The following is a 15,270-nucleotide window of genomic DNA, read 5'->3' as shown; positions in this document are numbered from 1 at the left end:
TCTTTACCCAGGAAAAGTCCCCCAGTCCCCTGAACCTGAAAGCATTAGTGCTCCTCTTGGTCCTGGAACTAGGACCAAGACCCCTGTTCCCCTCAACTGCAAGTGCTCCTCTCCATCCTGGAAGTAAAACCTAGAACAGCTTATGGGCAAGAGAGTTGCTCATTGGTGCCAGCTACAGCTAGTGCCAGGAAAGGTCCTCTATAATCTCTTCCTGACCAGTTGTTTGACCCTCTTACTGTCTCTGAGCTGAGAGCTCCTGAATCTGCTGCTGCCACTGCCATTGTCCTGGCACCTCTAAGGCCTATTCCTCATGTTGCTGCCATGCTATGGTTTGCCCTCCACCCTGGAGTATCACAGATCTCTCCATCGACCTCCTATATGGTCTTGGACTGTAAAAATATCTCCTCCTGACCTTTTGTTGACTCTGCCACTCCAAAATTTGATAGGAAGAGTTATTTTAAAGTTATTTGGAGGGGAATGTTGAGAGAGTTCAGTTGGGTTGCTGCCTGTACTCTGCCATCTTGGCTCTACATGATAAAGTGCTTTTCAATCTTCCCTTGGATCAAACAATCATAGAATTTTGGAGCTGAAAGGGACTCTAGAGATTATCAAATCTAAATCTCCCATTTTACAGCTGCCCAAAGAGGTTAGAGGATTTGTTCAAACTGGTGGCATTGTTGAGACGAGAATTCAAGGCTTTCGGTTTAAGGATCTTTTCACCACACATTGTTACAATTATATTATAATCAATTTGATACTTGACTATTTGATGGATCCATGCGTGAGTACCTGCTTCCCTATAATAGCATGCTCCCCTCTCTAAACCTTTATATCTTCTGTGATTCTTTTCCATGTTTTTTTTTTCCATTAATTCTTCATAAAGAATCCACCAAACACACTGGAGGCCTTCCTCTGATTCTTTTAAAATTTTTCAAGTATTCAGTGTGCCACTTGGACTAGTCATCTGTTGCCCCTCCTTTTTGCCCCATGACCAGTCTACATTTATTTCTGATCATACATACTTTTTATGCCATTTCTTTTATATAAACTATTGATTTGTTTAAAGTAAAAGTTCTACTCTTATACAATCTCTACCTTTCTCAGACTAACGTTTCTAAATACATAGAATACAAGAATATTGAAATAATGATGTAATATTTTTCTGATCCAAGTTCATGAATGCCCTGAAATTTAACCATGGATGCTAGGTTAAGAAACCCTGATCTAGTCCAATCCATACCTAAGGATAATCTTATTCTATATTTCTTGTTTCTAGCATGAGGAGCTCAGAGATTATTATAATTATTTCCACATATGCTACACAACTCTATTTGACTGGTCTATTCAAGCATTTATGAAAGTAACTTGAATGGTTTTCTTACTAGTTTCACTCATTTGAATATATGAGTTGAAATGTTTACTCTGTGCCATGCACTATGCTAAGATAGAGGAGCTAACTCCAAAAGGTATGGATAGATTATTTCTTTTTTTATTTATTTGGGGGGAGGGTTAATTTTGAAATATTTCATTTTCCCTATTACATGTAAAACTTTTTGACATTTGAGTTTTTTTTAATTTTGAGTTCCAAATTCTCTACTTCCCTCCTTTCCTACTCCCCTCCATTGAGAAGGCAAGTAATTTGATATAGGTTACACATGTGCAGTCTTGCAAAATATATTACCATATTAGTCATATTGTAGAAAAAATACAGACAAAAAAATCCCTAGAAAAATAAAGTTTAAAAAGTATGTTTTGATCCTCATTCATACTCTATCAGTTCTTTCTCTGGTGGTGAATATCATTTTTACCATATGTCCTTCAGAAGTATTTTAGATCATTGTATTGCTGAGAATAGCTAAGTCATTCACAGTTGATCATCATACAATATTGATGATACTGTGTGCAATGTTCTCCTGGTTCTGCTCAATTCACTTTGAATCAGTTCATATAAGTCTTTTCTGTTTTTTTCTGAAAGCATCCTGCTCATCATTTCTTATAGCACAATAGTATTCCAACACCATCATATACCATAACTTGTTCAGTCATTCATGACCTTTTCAACCAAGATGTCTATTGCTTTGACTGCAAAGAACTATTTACTGTATTTCCTGAATCATTTCGTAGCAATCATTTAACAAGAGAGATAGATAGATCCCTTCCATTATTCTCTTGACTCCATGTGCTGAAAGCCACTGAAGATTCTCCATCCACACTCAGAGGAGGAAAAAAAAAAGAAGGAAAGGAAAGAAAGAAAGAATAAAAGAAAGAAAGATAAAAGAGGGAAGGAGAGAAGAGAAGAGAGGAGAGGAGAGGAAAGAATAAGAAATAAAAAGGAAAGAATGGAAGGAAGAAAATGTCCTAGAGTAGAATATAAGACTGGAAGGAGATAAAAAAGAAGATTTCTTAACAAGAGTCTGTTAAACACTAGACAAGGATACTAGGGTAAGGAGAAGGGCAGTACTGCATCCAATTTTATTCTCTGAGGAATCTTTAAAAATGCAGCAGGTTTTTAACTGTCTGATTAAATGCATCTATTCCATAACCTCTGAAAATTCCTTTCTAGGACTATATTTCTATGTCCTAGGGTTCCCTTTTCCCTATTCCCATTCTCCTTTTGAATCCCTTCTCCTTCTCTTAGTTTTTCTGGCTTTTATCGACAATACTACCAACAAAAAGATGGTGAGGGGATGCTCAAGATAACACAGAAGTAACATTCCCTTATAAGGGCTTAATAAATGCTCATTAAATAAATGAATGAACAAATGAATGAATGTTGTTCCTACTAGTATTCTGAAATTTTGCCCTTGTATCATGTTGGGAAAGGACTAAATGGTACTGGCTGCTTGCATTTGTGTTGGCTTCTGCGTCTAATGGTTGACAGGAAGTGCTATTTCCTGTGGTGCTAGAGAGGAGTGATGAAAGAGAACCAAGGTTTCATTGAGATAAGGGGCATGAGGTAGTAGAAGGTGGCGGGGAAATTATCTGCAGACCTGAAGGGAACTGGAGAGAGGTAATAAAATTTGTCAGTTCTAAGGTGTTGTGTTTGTCCTTCATTTTCAAAAAGGATCATGACAGTAGGGAAATGATGACATGACTTGTAGCTGGCTTCAATTTGAGTGAGGGAGGGCTGTGCAAGGTCACCAGCCTCACTTTCTCCTCCAGAGCCATCTGGGTCCAGTGGCCAGATATTTATCAGAACGACTGAAGATGGCCCAGGAGGCAATGGGAGACCGTGGCCTTTTTAGGCTAAGGTCTTTTCAGGTACTCACTTAGAGTGAGGTAACACCCATTCACTGAATAGGCCTCTTTAAGAAGTGAGTCAAGGGATGGCCCTTTAATTAGAAAAAAGAAAAAGAATCATGACCCTTAGGGTTGTTGTTCCAAAGAGAAACAAAAGATCAGGACCAAAGGGGAAACTCTCCTAAGAAAATACAAATATCAGGGAAAAAAATATGAATATGAATCAGTTTGATCATACCATAAACTAAGGAAAGTAAATATAAGGATTTCCAGAGTAAAAATGACTTACTGCAGTCTATTATATGTAACATATTTTAGTTAGACCTACTATCTTGCTTATGCTCAATAAAGTTAAATGATAAAAATTATTAAATGCGATATTTTAAAGTTAATTGATATGTGAGGTTGTCAATGTAACAATAAGAAATGCATATTTTTTCATTTTCTGCTTATGTTCATGACCTTTGACCTGCATTGTCTTTTGTGACAAAAATCATTTATGAGAACAGAAAAAGAAACAACTAGTAAGAAATTACGAACTCTGTTGTTTACATTTAGATGGATCATGGGGGCTTTAAACCTGATACCTTAATCCAAGAATTTTTATATATATATAATTTTATATTATATTTTATATACAAATATGTATTTTTATAATTTTATATATTTTATGTATAAAATATATAATTATATATTTTATAATATATAATTATATTTTATATATAATATATATGTAATTTTTACATGTAATTAACATATAATATATTATTTTAAAGGCAACCAATCACTATTTTAAAAATTCCTAACTAAATCTCTAAATTATAAAAACAGACAATTTAGACCAAATTTAATCATTTAAAATAAAGATTCAATGTGGCTCTTGCAAGTTGGAGCCCCATATCAAGAACCTATTCTGCAAGGATGATGATTTTTTTTAGGAGTACATCTATACAAAGAGTTGAATCTGTTTTTTAGTCTGTGCTGAGGTCAAAAAAAGTTTTGATTCATAAATAAAATTATGAAGAGTCAAATTCCACTTAGCATATGAATGTGATAATAGTAATGTGAAGATAGCACAAGAGAATTAGAATGCTCTCAGTAATGAAGCTGCAATAATATGTTTGCCTAAAATGAGATGGGAAGGAAGGAAGGATGGAAGGAAGGAAGGAAAGAAGGAAAGAAAAAGGGAGGGAGGGAGGGAGAGAGGAAAGGAGAGGAGGGGAGGGGAGTGGAGGGGAGGGGAGGGGAGGGAAGAGAAGGGAAGGGAAGGAGGAAGAATAATAAAAGGACAAGGGAGAGGAAAAAGAGGAGGAGGAGATGGAAGAGGAAGAAGAAGAAGAAATCCTGACTGCAGTTCTTGACAAAATTCTGAAGTATATTATTAAAATGATGATTTGTAAGCATTTAGAGAAAAAAAATGATGATCACTAAGAAGCAGTTTCCCAAAACACAGCTTCATAAAGAGGAAAAAAAGGGAAACTACATTGTATGTCAGTCATATTAATACCGTTTTAGACTATTTAAAATAACCAGACAGTATAAATTTGGAATATTGCTTTTGTATAGGAAACGACAAGTTGGTAGACTTATAAAAATACAGAAAGGCTCAAACCTATGAAGGAAGCATAATCCAGCCTCAGAGAAACAGAGAACAAACATATATAGCACAGTTTTAATATAGATGCATATGGATGTACATGTCTATATATAAGTATGATTACATATATATAAGCATGATATATGTAGGTGTATGTAAATGTATATATGTGTATATGTTTGTGTGTTTGTGTGTATATGTGTATATATGTATATCTATCTGTCTGTCTGTCTATCTATCCATCTATCCATCTGTGCTTGATTGCAGCCTTCTTGGAATAAGGGAGAGGAAGGGGGAGACAAGAACAAAGTAAAAAATGCACAGCAGAGAACTAAAGAAAGCTTCTAAGGAAGCAAAGAAAAGACAGACAGCTCAGAACACAACGTATAGTATTTATTAGGTTTTTTGAAATGGAAATTTGTGATTGTGTATTTTGAATCCTCTCTTACATTCTGCTGTGCACAAGGCAAAGCTTTTTTTTTTTTTGCTTTTTTTGGTATTTAAGTTTATATTATGTTTCTTTTTCTTTTCTTACTGTGCATTTAAGTTTTAGTATTTAAGCTTAAAATAAACATTTTTAAAAAGGCTTTATTTCTTTTTTAACAATTACTGACTAAACTGGTAAATCCAGGTCAGACTGCAAATTATTTAGAGCAATTTTGATATGATTTCATTTTCTAATAGCAATGTTTATTCATATGTACTTCTACTGAATTAAAACATCTACCTTTAGGTAAAAGTGAATCTATAATAAAAATAATAGCCAGCATCTATATAACACTTGATACGTGCCAGCCACTGAGCTAAGCACATCACAACTATCTTATTTGGTCCTCACAACAACTCCGGAAAGGAGATGCTTATTAACACCCCCATTTTACAGATGAGGAAACTAGGGCAGACAAAGGTTAAGTGACGTGTGCAAGAATAGGTGGCTATTAAGTGTCTAAGGCTGGGTTAAATTCAGATCTTCCTGATTCCAGGCCCACTGAGTCAACTAGCTGGTTTCCCCACCTTAAGTTAATTATATCACATGAATGAGGGATTTCATGTTATAAATATTCTTCCTTGCTCTCTTTTCTTTTGTTTTAAATTCTGTGGTTTTTAAGAATGGATACTACCACAAAAAAAATGTAGAAGTTGTAGTTCTTAAAGAGAATATTTCAGTGACTGTTAGAAATACTGCAGAGGCTATGGGTGTGATTAAAATCAAATGTTTTAAGAATCATTCAAGCCCATGATGAACTAGGTGTGTTCATCCTTCATTGCCGAAGACCACGCCATCAGAGAAACGATGACATGACTTGCACTTGACTTTATTTTGAGTGAGGGAGGGCTATGCAGGTCACCAGCCTCACTTCTCCTCCAGAGCCATCTGAATCCAGTGACCAGATATACATCAGGATGACTGGAGATGACCTAGGATGAGGCAGTTGGGGTTAAGTGACTTGCCCAAGGTCACAGAGCTAGTGAGTGTCAAGTATCTGAGGTGAGATTTGAACTCAGGTCCTCCTGACTCCTGCACTGGTGTTTTATCCACTGCACCACCTAGCTACCCAGATAAACTACAATCAATTGCACCTAAGTTCAAAGCAAATAACAATGTCAAGTGTTGAAAAATAAATATTATGAAACAGCCATATTACTTCTCAGAAAAGAAGCAAAGATAATTCAGAGGGATGTGGTAGCTGAAGGAATTGTTACTGATTCCTTTGTAGTGTGGTATAAAAGAAATTGAACAGTGAGAAGACAAGTTTTAAAAAAAGGCTAACATGAAAACAATCTGTCATAAAAAATAAAATATAAAGACAGGAGTACTGAAGATTGGGAAAAGTTAATTTTGAGTGATATAATTCATTTTTTCATTCAAGAATATGTCAAAATCAATGTCAGAAGTAAAGATGAGCCTGTAACATCTGGGTACTTTCATCTGACCATAAATTGTCCATCTAAAAGTTCTATAGGGAGTTTTTACTTATAGTGAGCCACGAAGTTTTGACCACATGGAGGAAATTATAAATTCTACTAATATATTTATATACTGACACAAAGAACTGGTCTGGAATTATAATAATTCTCAAATGGAAATGGAATGCTACAACATGAGATTATACCTTGTCTCATATCACACACACACAAAAAAAAGTTAAGAAATTAAGATCACCAGACTTCAATGATCTGGGAACTACAATTAATTTTATACTTAGAAAAGTGCTTAATATCTAATGTTGCATTGTGGTTTCATGACAAAAAAATTAAAGAATGTGTGTCAACATCTTGTAAGGTCAATGTCAAATCTTACAAAACAAATGACTGAAAAAATGGGGCCACATTAATACTATGGTGCTATGAGAAATGATGAAGGGCATGATTTCAGAAAAACCTGGGAAGTCTCATATGAACTGATGCAAAGTGAACTGAGTAGAATGAGGTGAGCCATCTACATAGCCATGGCAATATTGTAAAGATAATAAAATGTGACTTAGTAACTATGATTAATGCAATGAGTCACCACAACACCAAAGGACTCGTGACATAAATATAAAATATTGTTCACTTCCAGATAGAGAGTGCAAATTTGAAGCATATTTTTCCTTTCTTTATTTTATGTCCCCCATCTCCACCCCAGAACTTGCATAGCTAATGTGGAAATATTTTGTTTGGTTGTGTTTGCATAATAGGTATTATATTTCTTGCCTTCTCAACGGATAGGGGAAGGGTGGAAGGAAGGAGAGAAAAAATATGAAACTGAAAATAAAAGTAAAATATTTTCTAAAACTTAAAAAAATGTTTAAAATGGGGTCATATAGAATATTAAAAGTTTTTTTTAAGATGTAAAAAGTTATATTGTATGGCAATAAATTTAATTATTTTACTTTGATCCAGTTAATTTGCATATCACAACAGGATACGCGGTCTTCATGAAGGCATTTGAAAAAGTATTTCTTGCTATCATTGTGGACAAGATGAAAAATAAATTAGGTTAGAGGATAATGGATTCAAACAGGAAGAATGATAAAACCCATAGAGTAGCGATTAAGGGGTCAATGTCAGCTTGGGAGAAGGTCTTTAGTACTTTGCTCCAGGGATGCATCTGTCCATTTGCTGCTTAATATTATTTTCAGTGCCATGAAAAAGGACAAAAACATCCTGCTCATTTGCAGGTGACTCACAGCCAGAAGGGTCAGCGGAAACATCTGATGTCCAAAAAGTTTTCAGTAACCTAGCACCATGGGCCCAATCCAATGAGATGAAATTAATAAGACTAAATGCAAAGCCCTACCCTTGGGTTCATGGAATCAAGTGTACAATTACAGGACAGGAGACATATGGCTAGACAGTCATTCCTGTGGGGAAAAGATCAGGGACCTTTAATGGATTATAACTTGAATATGAATCAACAATATAATAGAGAAGCAAAATCAACCAAATAAAAACCCTAAAAATACTGAGGTATATTAAAAGATCTGTAGAAGGCCCAAACCAAGTGATATGATAGTCTGTCTCCCTGAACAGACCATATTTGGAGTACTGTGTTCATTTTAGTACAATACATTTGAGGTAGGACATTAATAAGTTCTGGGGTACCCAAAGTACAGCACCCATGATTCTCAGGGGACTGTAAACCATTGCCATGTGAGGATCTGTTGAAAGAAGTAGGGATATTTAGCCTAGGAATATGGCTTAGAGTAGACCTGATTTAAGTCGAATATGTAAAGGGTTATACGGGATATCAAGCATGGCTGTAGCGTTCCTAATCTTCCACTGTACTCCTAGACGGGGTCAGAAAATAGAAAGTAGAGTGCGAGCTCCTTGAGAAAAGGAAGTCTTCTTTCACAACTGCATCCCCAATGACTGACACACAGTAGGTGCTTTTAAAAGGCTTGTTGATTGATTGATCTCAACCCCTGATAGGTATTTGCACCTTTTCTCTTTTCAAGGTAGACACAAAGTTCAAGTCTTAGTGAGACCCATGAGAAAATGTTTACTTCATTATATAGAAATTTTTATTTAAAGATATGAATGCAAGCAAACTGAAGCCAAAAGGGTGAAGGGATTTGCTTATGATTTTTTTTACAAGTCACAAAATGGCAGAGCCAGGATTTTAATGCAGGTTTTCTAATGTGTTTGGCATCTATGTTGAGCAAACTAGTCAAGGAGCTGAGATACATCTTTATGTCACTTTGTTCTTTACAGGTAAAGCTAAAGTCTCAACATTTTCCGTTGCTCAGTCTAAAGAATGGATGATTTCACTTGACTACATCTTAACTTGGAAATGGCAGAAGATATCATGAAACATTTTTTAAAATTGTGCATCTTTAAGACAAGTTTGGGATTTTTTTTTAAAAAATGGAAACCTAGAAGAGGACATGTTTGCAGCCACTAGCACAGACAAAAGAAAGGAAACTACATATTAAATCCCAATCATCACATTCACAATGAGATACAAGACAGTCAGTGAGAAGAACTGTACTTAGCTTTCTGTTTCAATTATCTCATAATACCTTAGCTTAGACATTCAGAATTTTAAATCCACAAAGGAAAACTTTTTCTAGGAAAAGGGTTTTTCAAATAATATTTACCATTGGAAAAAATGCTTTATATATTTGTCACTTACCAACTCCGTACTTAGTCTTATAATATTGCTTCGTAAATTCATCACAATCACAAATTATTACTTTTCTCCCCCAAATATTAATTGTTGCACCTATTTTCAGGTCTTCAGGTTTATAAAATTCCTGGTTCAATGCTCCTGTCTAAAAAACAAATAAAATAAAGAAACATCAAAATAACATGGCAGCTTCCTAAAGAAAAAAAATAAATTTCATATATCAATATATCTGATTTTGAAACCAAAATAATTTGTAACACTAAATAGTGCATTTAAAAATATCTGTAGAACATGGTATTGATGGATACTTTCAAATACAATTCATATAGCTCTAAGATGCCCATGAATAAAGGCAAAAATGCCATGTTCATCAAATCTGTAGGCAACTCAAACCTGGAAGAGTTAGTTAAATTTACAAAATTTAACAAAATGACAAAATTCTATTTTCTGATAATATTTATCTATCAATATCAGGTTCTAGAGAATCATTATAAGAAAACATCAATAAATTTATCAGCTTTGCAGTTTTACAGGAAAGTAAATTCTGTAATTCTCTCACCTTACAATTATCTAATAGATATCGTCCTCGATTTCCCACCAATCCTCCAAAAACATTGAGAATTGTTCGATCTGTGATTTGACCAGGATTATATATTCCAGTTGGTGCAAACTAACAAGAAAGAAAAGCAGAAGACTGAGTAAGAAAAGGTACTAAAGATGACTTGGCCTTGGAACACAAAGATGGCGAATGTAAGTCATCCAGCTCCCCAAAGCAGAAAATATGCTTTGAATTGTTCTTCTTTTTTGACCAAGGGCAAGGTTGGCATTCTGTAAAATGGTTCCACTTCTATGCCTTCTCATAGGGTTGGGTCACCTTCTGTTCCCCCTATCTAACATTTTAATATGTTATTTGGTGGGGCAGCTAGTTGGTGCAGTGGATAGAGCACCAGTGCAGGAGTCAAGAGGACCTGAATTCAAATCTCACCTCAGACACTTGACACTCACTAGCTGTGTGAGCTTGGGGAAGTCGCTTAACCCCACTTGCCTCATCCTGGGTCCTCTCCAATCATCCTGATGAATATCTGGTCACTGGATTCAGATGGCTTTGGGGGAGAAGTGAAGCTGCTGACCTGCACAGCCCTCCCCCGCTCCAAACAATGTCAAGTGCAAGTCATGTCATCATTTCTCTGATGGCATGGTCTTCTTCGGTAATGAAGGACAAACATACACACACACATATTATTTGGCATATCATATATTTAATTTCACATATGCATGTATGTGAAATTAAATATATAAAATAATAAGTGCATATGTAAATGCGTACATATATGTGCGTATAAATTATCCACATCCCTCTATGACTGAGTTGGCGAGTATTAATTCTTTTATTTGAATGACATCATCAATCAATTAAGAAATCAACAAGGATTTATTAAGCACTTACTGTAGGTACTGGGGATACAAATACTTTTTAGGTCATTACACAAAAAAGCATAAAGAAACATCATGGCATGGTGGATACAAAGGGAAGACCTGGATTCTAGATCTACCTCATACCTGCTGGCTGTACAATTCTGGGCAAATCACCACTTATCAAAGTTCTAGGCAACTCTTTAAGACTATAACGTATAGGAAATGTGCTGATAAGCATTAATAGAGATAATTTCCTCATCTGGGAGTTCCCTACATCAATTAAATTATAGGTCCAAGTCTTTATCTACTTATAAAAAGTACATATGGAATACTCTACAGAAGTATTTGCCCCGCTGCCAGCTGTTTTGAAAGTAGGGTGAATTGGCACATATAGGGATGTCAGGTACAAGAATGTGCTCATGGCTAAGAATCTGTAATCAAAAGCAAAGTCTCCCTTCCTACTGCAAGCTAATGAAAGTTACCCATATGGCCAGTGGCTCTCAGTTCAGAGGTTCTTCTGGAAGAACAGACTAGCTTTTGTTTCTGATGGATTTTAAAATATGTGGTTATTACAGTAAACTTCAAAGGTGAAATAAACTTACCCAGGTTTTAGAAGTATGGTGACAAAGCTTCTAGAACTCTATTTTCATGCACAAATTGGTCCAGTCACTTTGATTGAATTGAATGCTCAGTACCACTTTTGTCCTCAACAGTCAACTAAAACTCACTGATTAGTAACTAGAAAGGAAGTAATAGGCCAATTCCTCCCAAAATGGTTAAATCTGTTTATATGTGTAGACAAAGCCAACATGGATGATGGCATCTAACCTCTACAAGACAAACTGTAAATGTAAAGTACAGATAAATGTTGTTGAGTCATAAATTGGACTTAAATTAAGATGGCTTGGGAAAATACCTTCAAATTCTCCTTGTTTTGTGATATAAACCTGTGTAAAAGAAACTGTATAGCTTCTTTTGGGTTTTTTTTTTAAATTCCTCTGAAACTGAAATCTTTCCTTGCTGCCCTTTAAACTCAGTATTCTCAGACTCCAATTTTTCATATTCTTTGTAACCTGTATTGTATCCAAAGATGAATATGGAATGAAGTTCACACAATTACAGTGATTTCAACACTCTGGCTAATGCATGGTAACTGTCATCATATTCATAACAGATGACAATTGAAATAATGAGTCAAGTCTTTAAGGTTGCAAAAGCAAACTCCAATTTTGTAAGATTTTTTTTTTTATTTTTTATTTTTACCTTAGGTAGCTTTCCCCTGTTAAGGAACAACGGAACAGCATCTCTGCCTGAGTTGGCCGGTATCACTTCTTTGACTTCAATGGTATCATCGGACAAAAAGTAGTGAAGCACAAGCTCTCTGGGGTCACCAAACATTGATTCTGAGTCATCCCACAAGCAGTAAAAACGCAAAACATGCCCATCGTGCTCTAGGAATTGTCTCAGAGTATCAAAGCGCTCATAAGGACGGAGGGGGTTCATGCGGTCAAATGTCTACAAGGCAAGGAGAGTTGAATAAGCATGGTTTTGTATGTTTATCCTGAACTGCAGGCACACAAATAACACAAGGGCATCTTCTCTCCTAGAAAATCCAAAGGAATTTTAAATAACTTTATCTCTCTTAAAAAAGACCTCATAAAATAAAACCAGGCATGCTTTTGAAGTGACTGTTGTTGAAAGTTCTTTGAAATAAACTTCTGCACCATTTTTAAAAACATAAATTTCTAAAGCTTTAAATAATTTTTATTTGTCCTTTACCAAAAGGACATTGCTATCTTTCCATGCTTCTCGCTCATCCCAAAGATATATCATAAAGACAATAACTTGAGGGAAAATTAAAACATTCTGTGTTTTTCCTTGCTTAAAAATAATACTTTGGGTTATTTATCTGTTGGAGTTTCACTTGTACCTGCCACCAAAATGTCATGGTTATTGCAATGGAGAACAATATAGACCATAACAGTAAAGGGGGGGAATGCATTAGTGAAGACTGAGAAGAATTCATTGGTAAATGGAGTGTGGCACTGACCACAGGTTGCTGGGCATAAAACATGCGTGAACAGGCATGTTTGTGCACCCACAAAACATACAAGTTGAATAAACTGAGGGAATTTTTTGTCAATACCATTATTGAATACTGAAGCCCAAAGTTTCGCCATTGCCTTTCCTTTAGCAGCCTTGGACTTCATGATGCTTCCTGACTTGGACCCTGCTTCTGACATCACTCTGTCCAACTGGCCCACCAGTTACCCTCCTGCTCCACTACCAGTTCACTCAACCTAACTTATGGGCATGATGATTATGCCTGCACAAGTACTTCCCGGATGACAACCCTGCTGCTCTCCTTTCCTCCTATGCTCCACCAGCTCCCTGAACCAGGAAGGCTTCAATCAGCACCATGGGGACTATTCAGCTGCTCTCTGTAACAGGACTGGGAGAAACAATGCAGACAAAGCAAATCAATCTAGAGAAATAGATTATTGCCAGTTCTTTTACATTCTCATCATCAGCATCGGTACACTGGGTTTGACTGCTTCCTTACAAATTTCCCTTCAGAAAAATACTGTAGTAGAGACAATCTTGTGGACATACATCTTGTACTTTACCTGTAAATTTCCCCTCCAAAGCAGGAGTTCTTACTTTAAATTTGAATAGGCAGGCAAATAGATGGATAGATAATATTTCAATATGATTGGTTTTCTTTGTAATCCTATGAATTTTATATTATATAGTTAAAAACACTATTCTGAGAAAGAGTCTATAGAGGATTCACTAAATAGCCAAAGGGGATTGTGACATAAAAAAAGACTAAGAACCCTTGACCCAGAGAAACACTTAGCCCATCTCAGGAAATGTCCTGTGGATAGTCTATAGTTGGGCTCCCCTGTAAGATAGCTGCATTGATCCAAGCTACGTCCTGGCCCCTGCTTCGATATGAAAGGAGTTTACAGAGCTAAGAGATGAGCAGGTAAATCTCACACTTATTTCCTAGTTCCACTCCTGCTTTCACCCCAGGTCATAAGCAACATCATCTTGGACATTCCCGTGGTTTAGAGAACAGCTAGTCTCAAACGCAATCCAAAGTAATAGCTGTCCTTAAGGCTAACAAAGTTCTTCACATATGTTATCTCATTTGATCCTCACAACCACCCTGAAGAGGAGGTGCTATTATTATCTTCATTTTATAGAAGGGGAAACTAAGGTTGAGAGAGGTTCAGTGATGAATGCCCACTCACACAACTAGGAAGTGTCTGCGGCAGGATCTGAACTCAGGCTTTCCTGACACTAAGTCCAGCACTGTGCCTGCCCCCAGCTGCAACTTGGAGGGCACACCAATTCTCTTATTCCACTAATTCCCCCCCTCTTCCTAAATATCCCCCTTCATGATGATTACTATCTCCAAAATTTTTAAAGAATTTGGCTCATTATCTCCTAAGTTTCAGGAAAGTAAGAGGACTGAGGAAAAAGTAAAAGTCAGCACCTCAAAGGATCAGGTTAAAACTGACCTACACAAATATCGTAGGACTCAGACACTTTAGGAAATTAAAAAACAAACTGCGTCTTGACAGGTTAAATGTGCAAATCTCCCTCTGCTAACTGCCCCCCCCCTCACAAAGTATAAGCACATTTGTGCTGGAGCTGATTACAAAATTTTCAACATGAGCATTTATACCTCAAATCAACCAAATACTGCAAATCAGGCATTGATTTATTATTTTGATGATTGTCTCTAAGCTTGAGAAAGTGATGGGGAAAATGTTAATGATGCAGATGAAACTTAAAAGTGTGTCCTGTGTGCATTCCCACCCTCCCTTCCCCCAAGCCAGTTGTTAAACATTTACCAGCACATGCCTGAGTATGTGTTGAATGTGAGTCAACAATGATTTTTTTAAGTTATCAGGATGCATAAAATATATATTATGTAGGAACTTTCATTTAATCTTCTCATTGTATCTAGCACTAGTCAGATTAAAAACAGTGTCCAGGTCTGGACTTGACAATTTAAGAAGAAAGTCAAAGAGAAAGATATAGAGTAGACAAATAAAACCTCTGAGGAACAGAGATTACTGCAGGCTGAGAAAAAAAAAACTTCCGAAAGTTCATTCAAATCTAGAAAGGGTTGTTGTAAAGAAAATGATGGCAATCTTGTGGAAATGAATGTTGAAGATCAAAATAAATTAATCAAAAAAAAAGAGAAAAGAAAATGATGGCAAACATTCCTGGGAAGGGAGGAGGATAGAAAGAGGGGCATAGGATCCCAGGATGTGGAACTAAAGGGAGAAATCTAATTTAAATATGTTTTAAGGAAGTAGGTTCCACCTTTCACCTCAATTAAACCAATTAATAAAAGGACAAGATGAGGCATCAATGTATAAACAAGATA

The 15,270-nt window shown here is 36.0% G+C and overlaps 1 protein-coding gene across 1 annotated transcript in view; it reads right to left on the bottom strand.

Moving 5' to 3' along the window:
- The window catches only part of EFHC2 (EF-hand domain containing 2), a 241,234-nt gene that overhangs the window by 108,876 nt on the left and 117,088 nt on the right, over positions 1 to 15,270 (bottom strand). The window contains exons 5-7 of the mRNA XM_072615117.1: positions 12,129 to 12,380; positions 10,009 to 10,119; positions 9,456 to 9,594 (exon numbers count right to left, since the gene is read on the bottom strand). Of these exons, the coding sequence (XP_072471218.1) occupies positions 9,456 to 9,594; positions 10,009 to 10,119; positions 12,129 to 12,380 (502 nt within the window). The remainder of the gene's footprint in view (positions 1 to 9,455; positions 9,595 to 10,008; positions 10,120 to 12,128; positions 12,381 to 15,270) is intronic.

Source organism: Notamacropus eugenii, chromosome 5 (assembly GCF_028372415.1).
Source record: "Notamacropus eugenii isolate mMacEug1 chromosome 5, mMacEug1.pri_v2, whole genome shotgun sequence".
Lineage (NCBI taxonomy): Eukaryota > Metazoa > Chordata > Mammalia > Diprotodontia > Macropodidae > Notamacropus > Notamacropus eugenii.
This window is presented reverse-complemented; position numbering and strand designations above follow the sequence as displayed.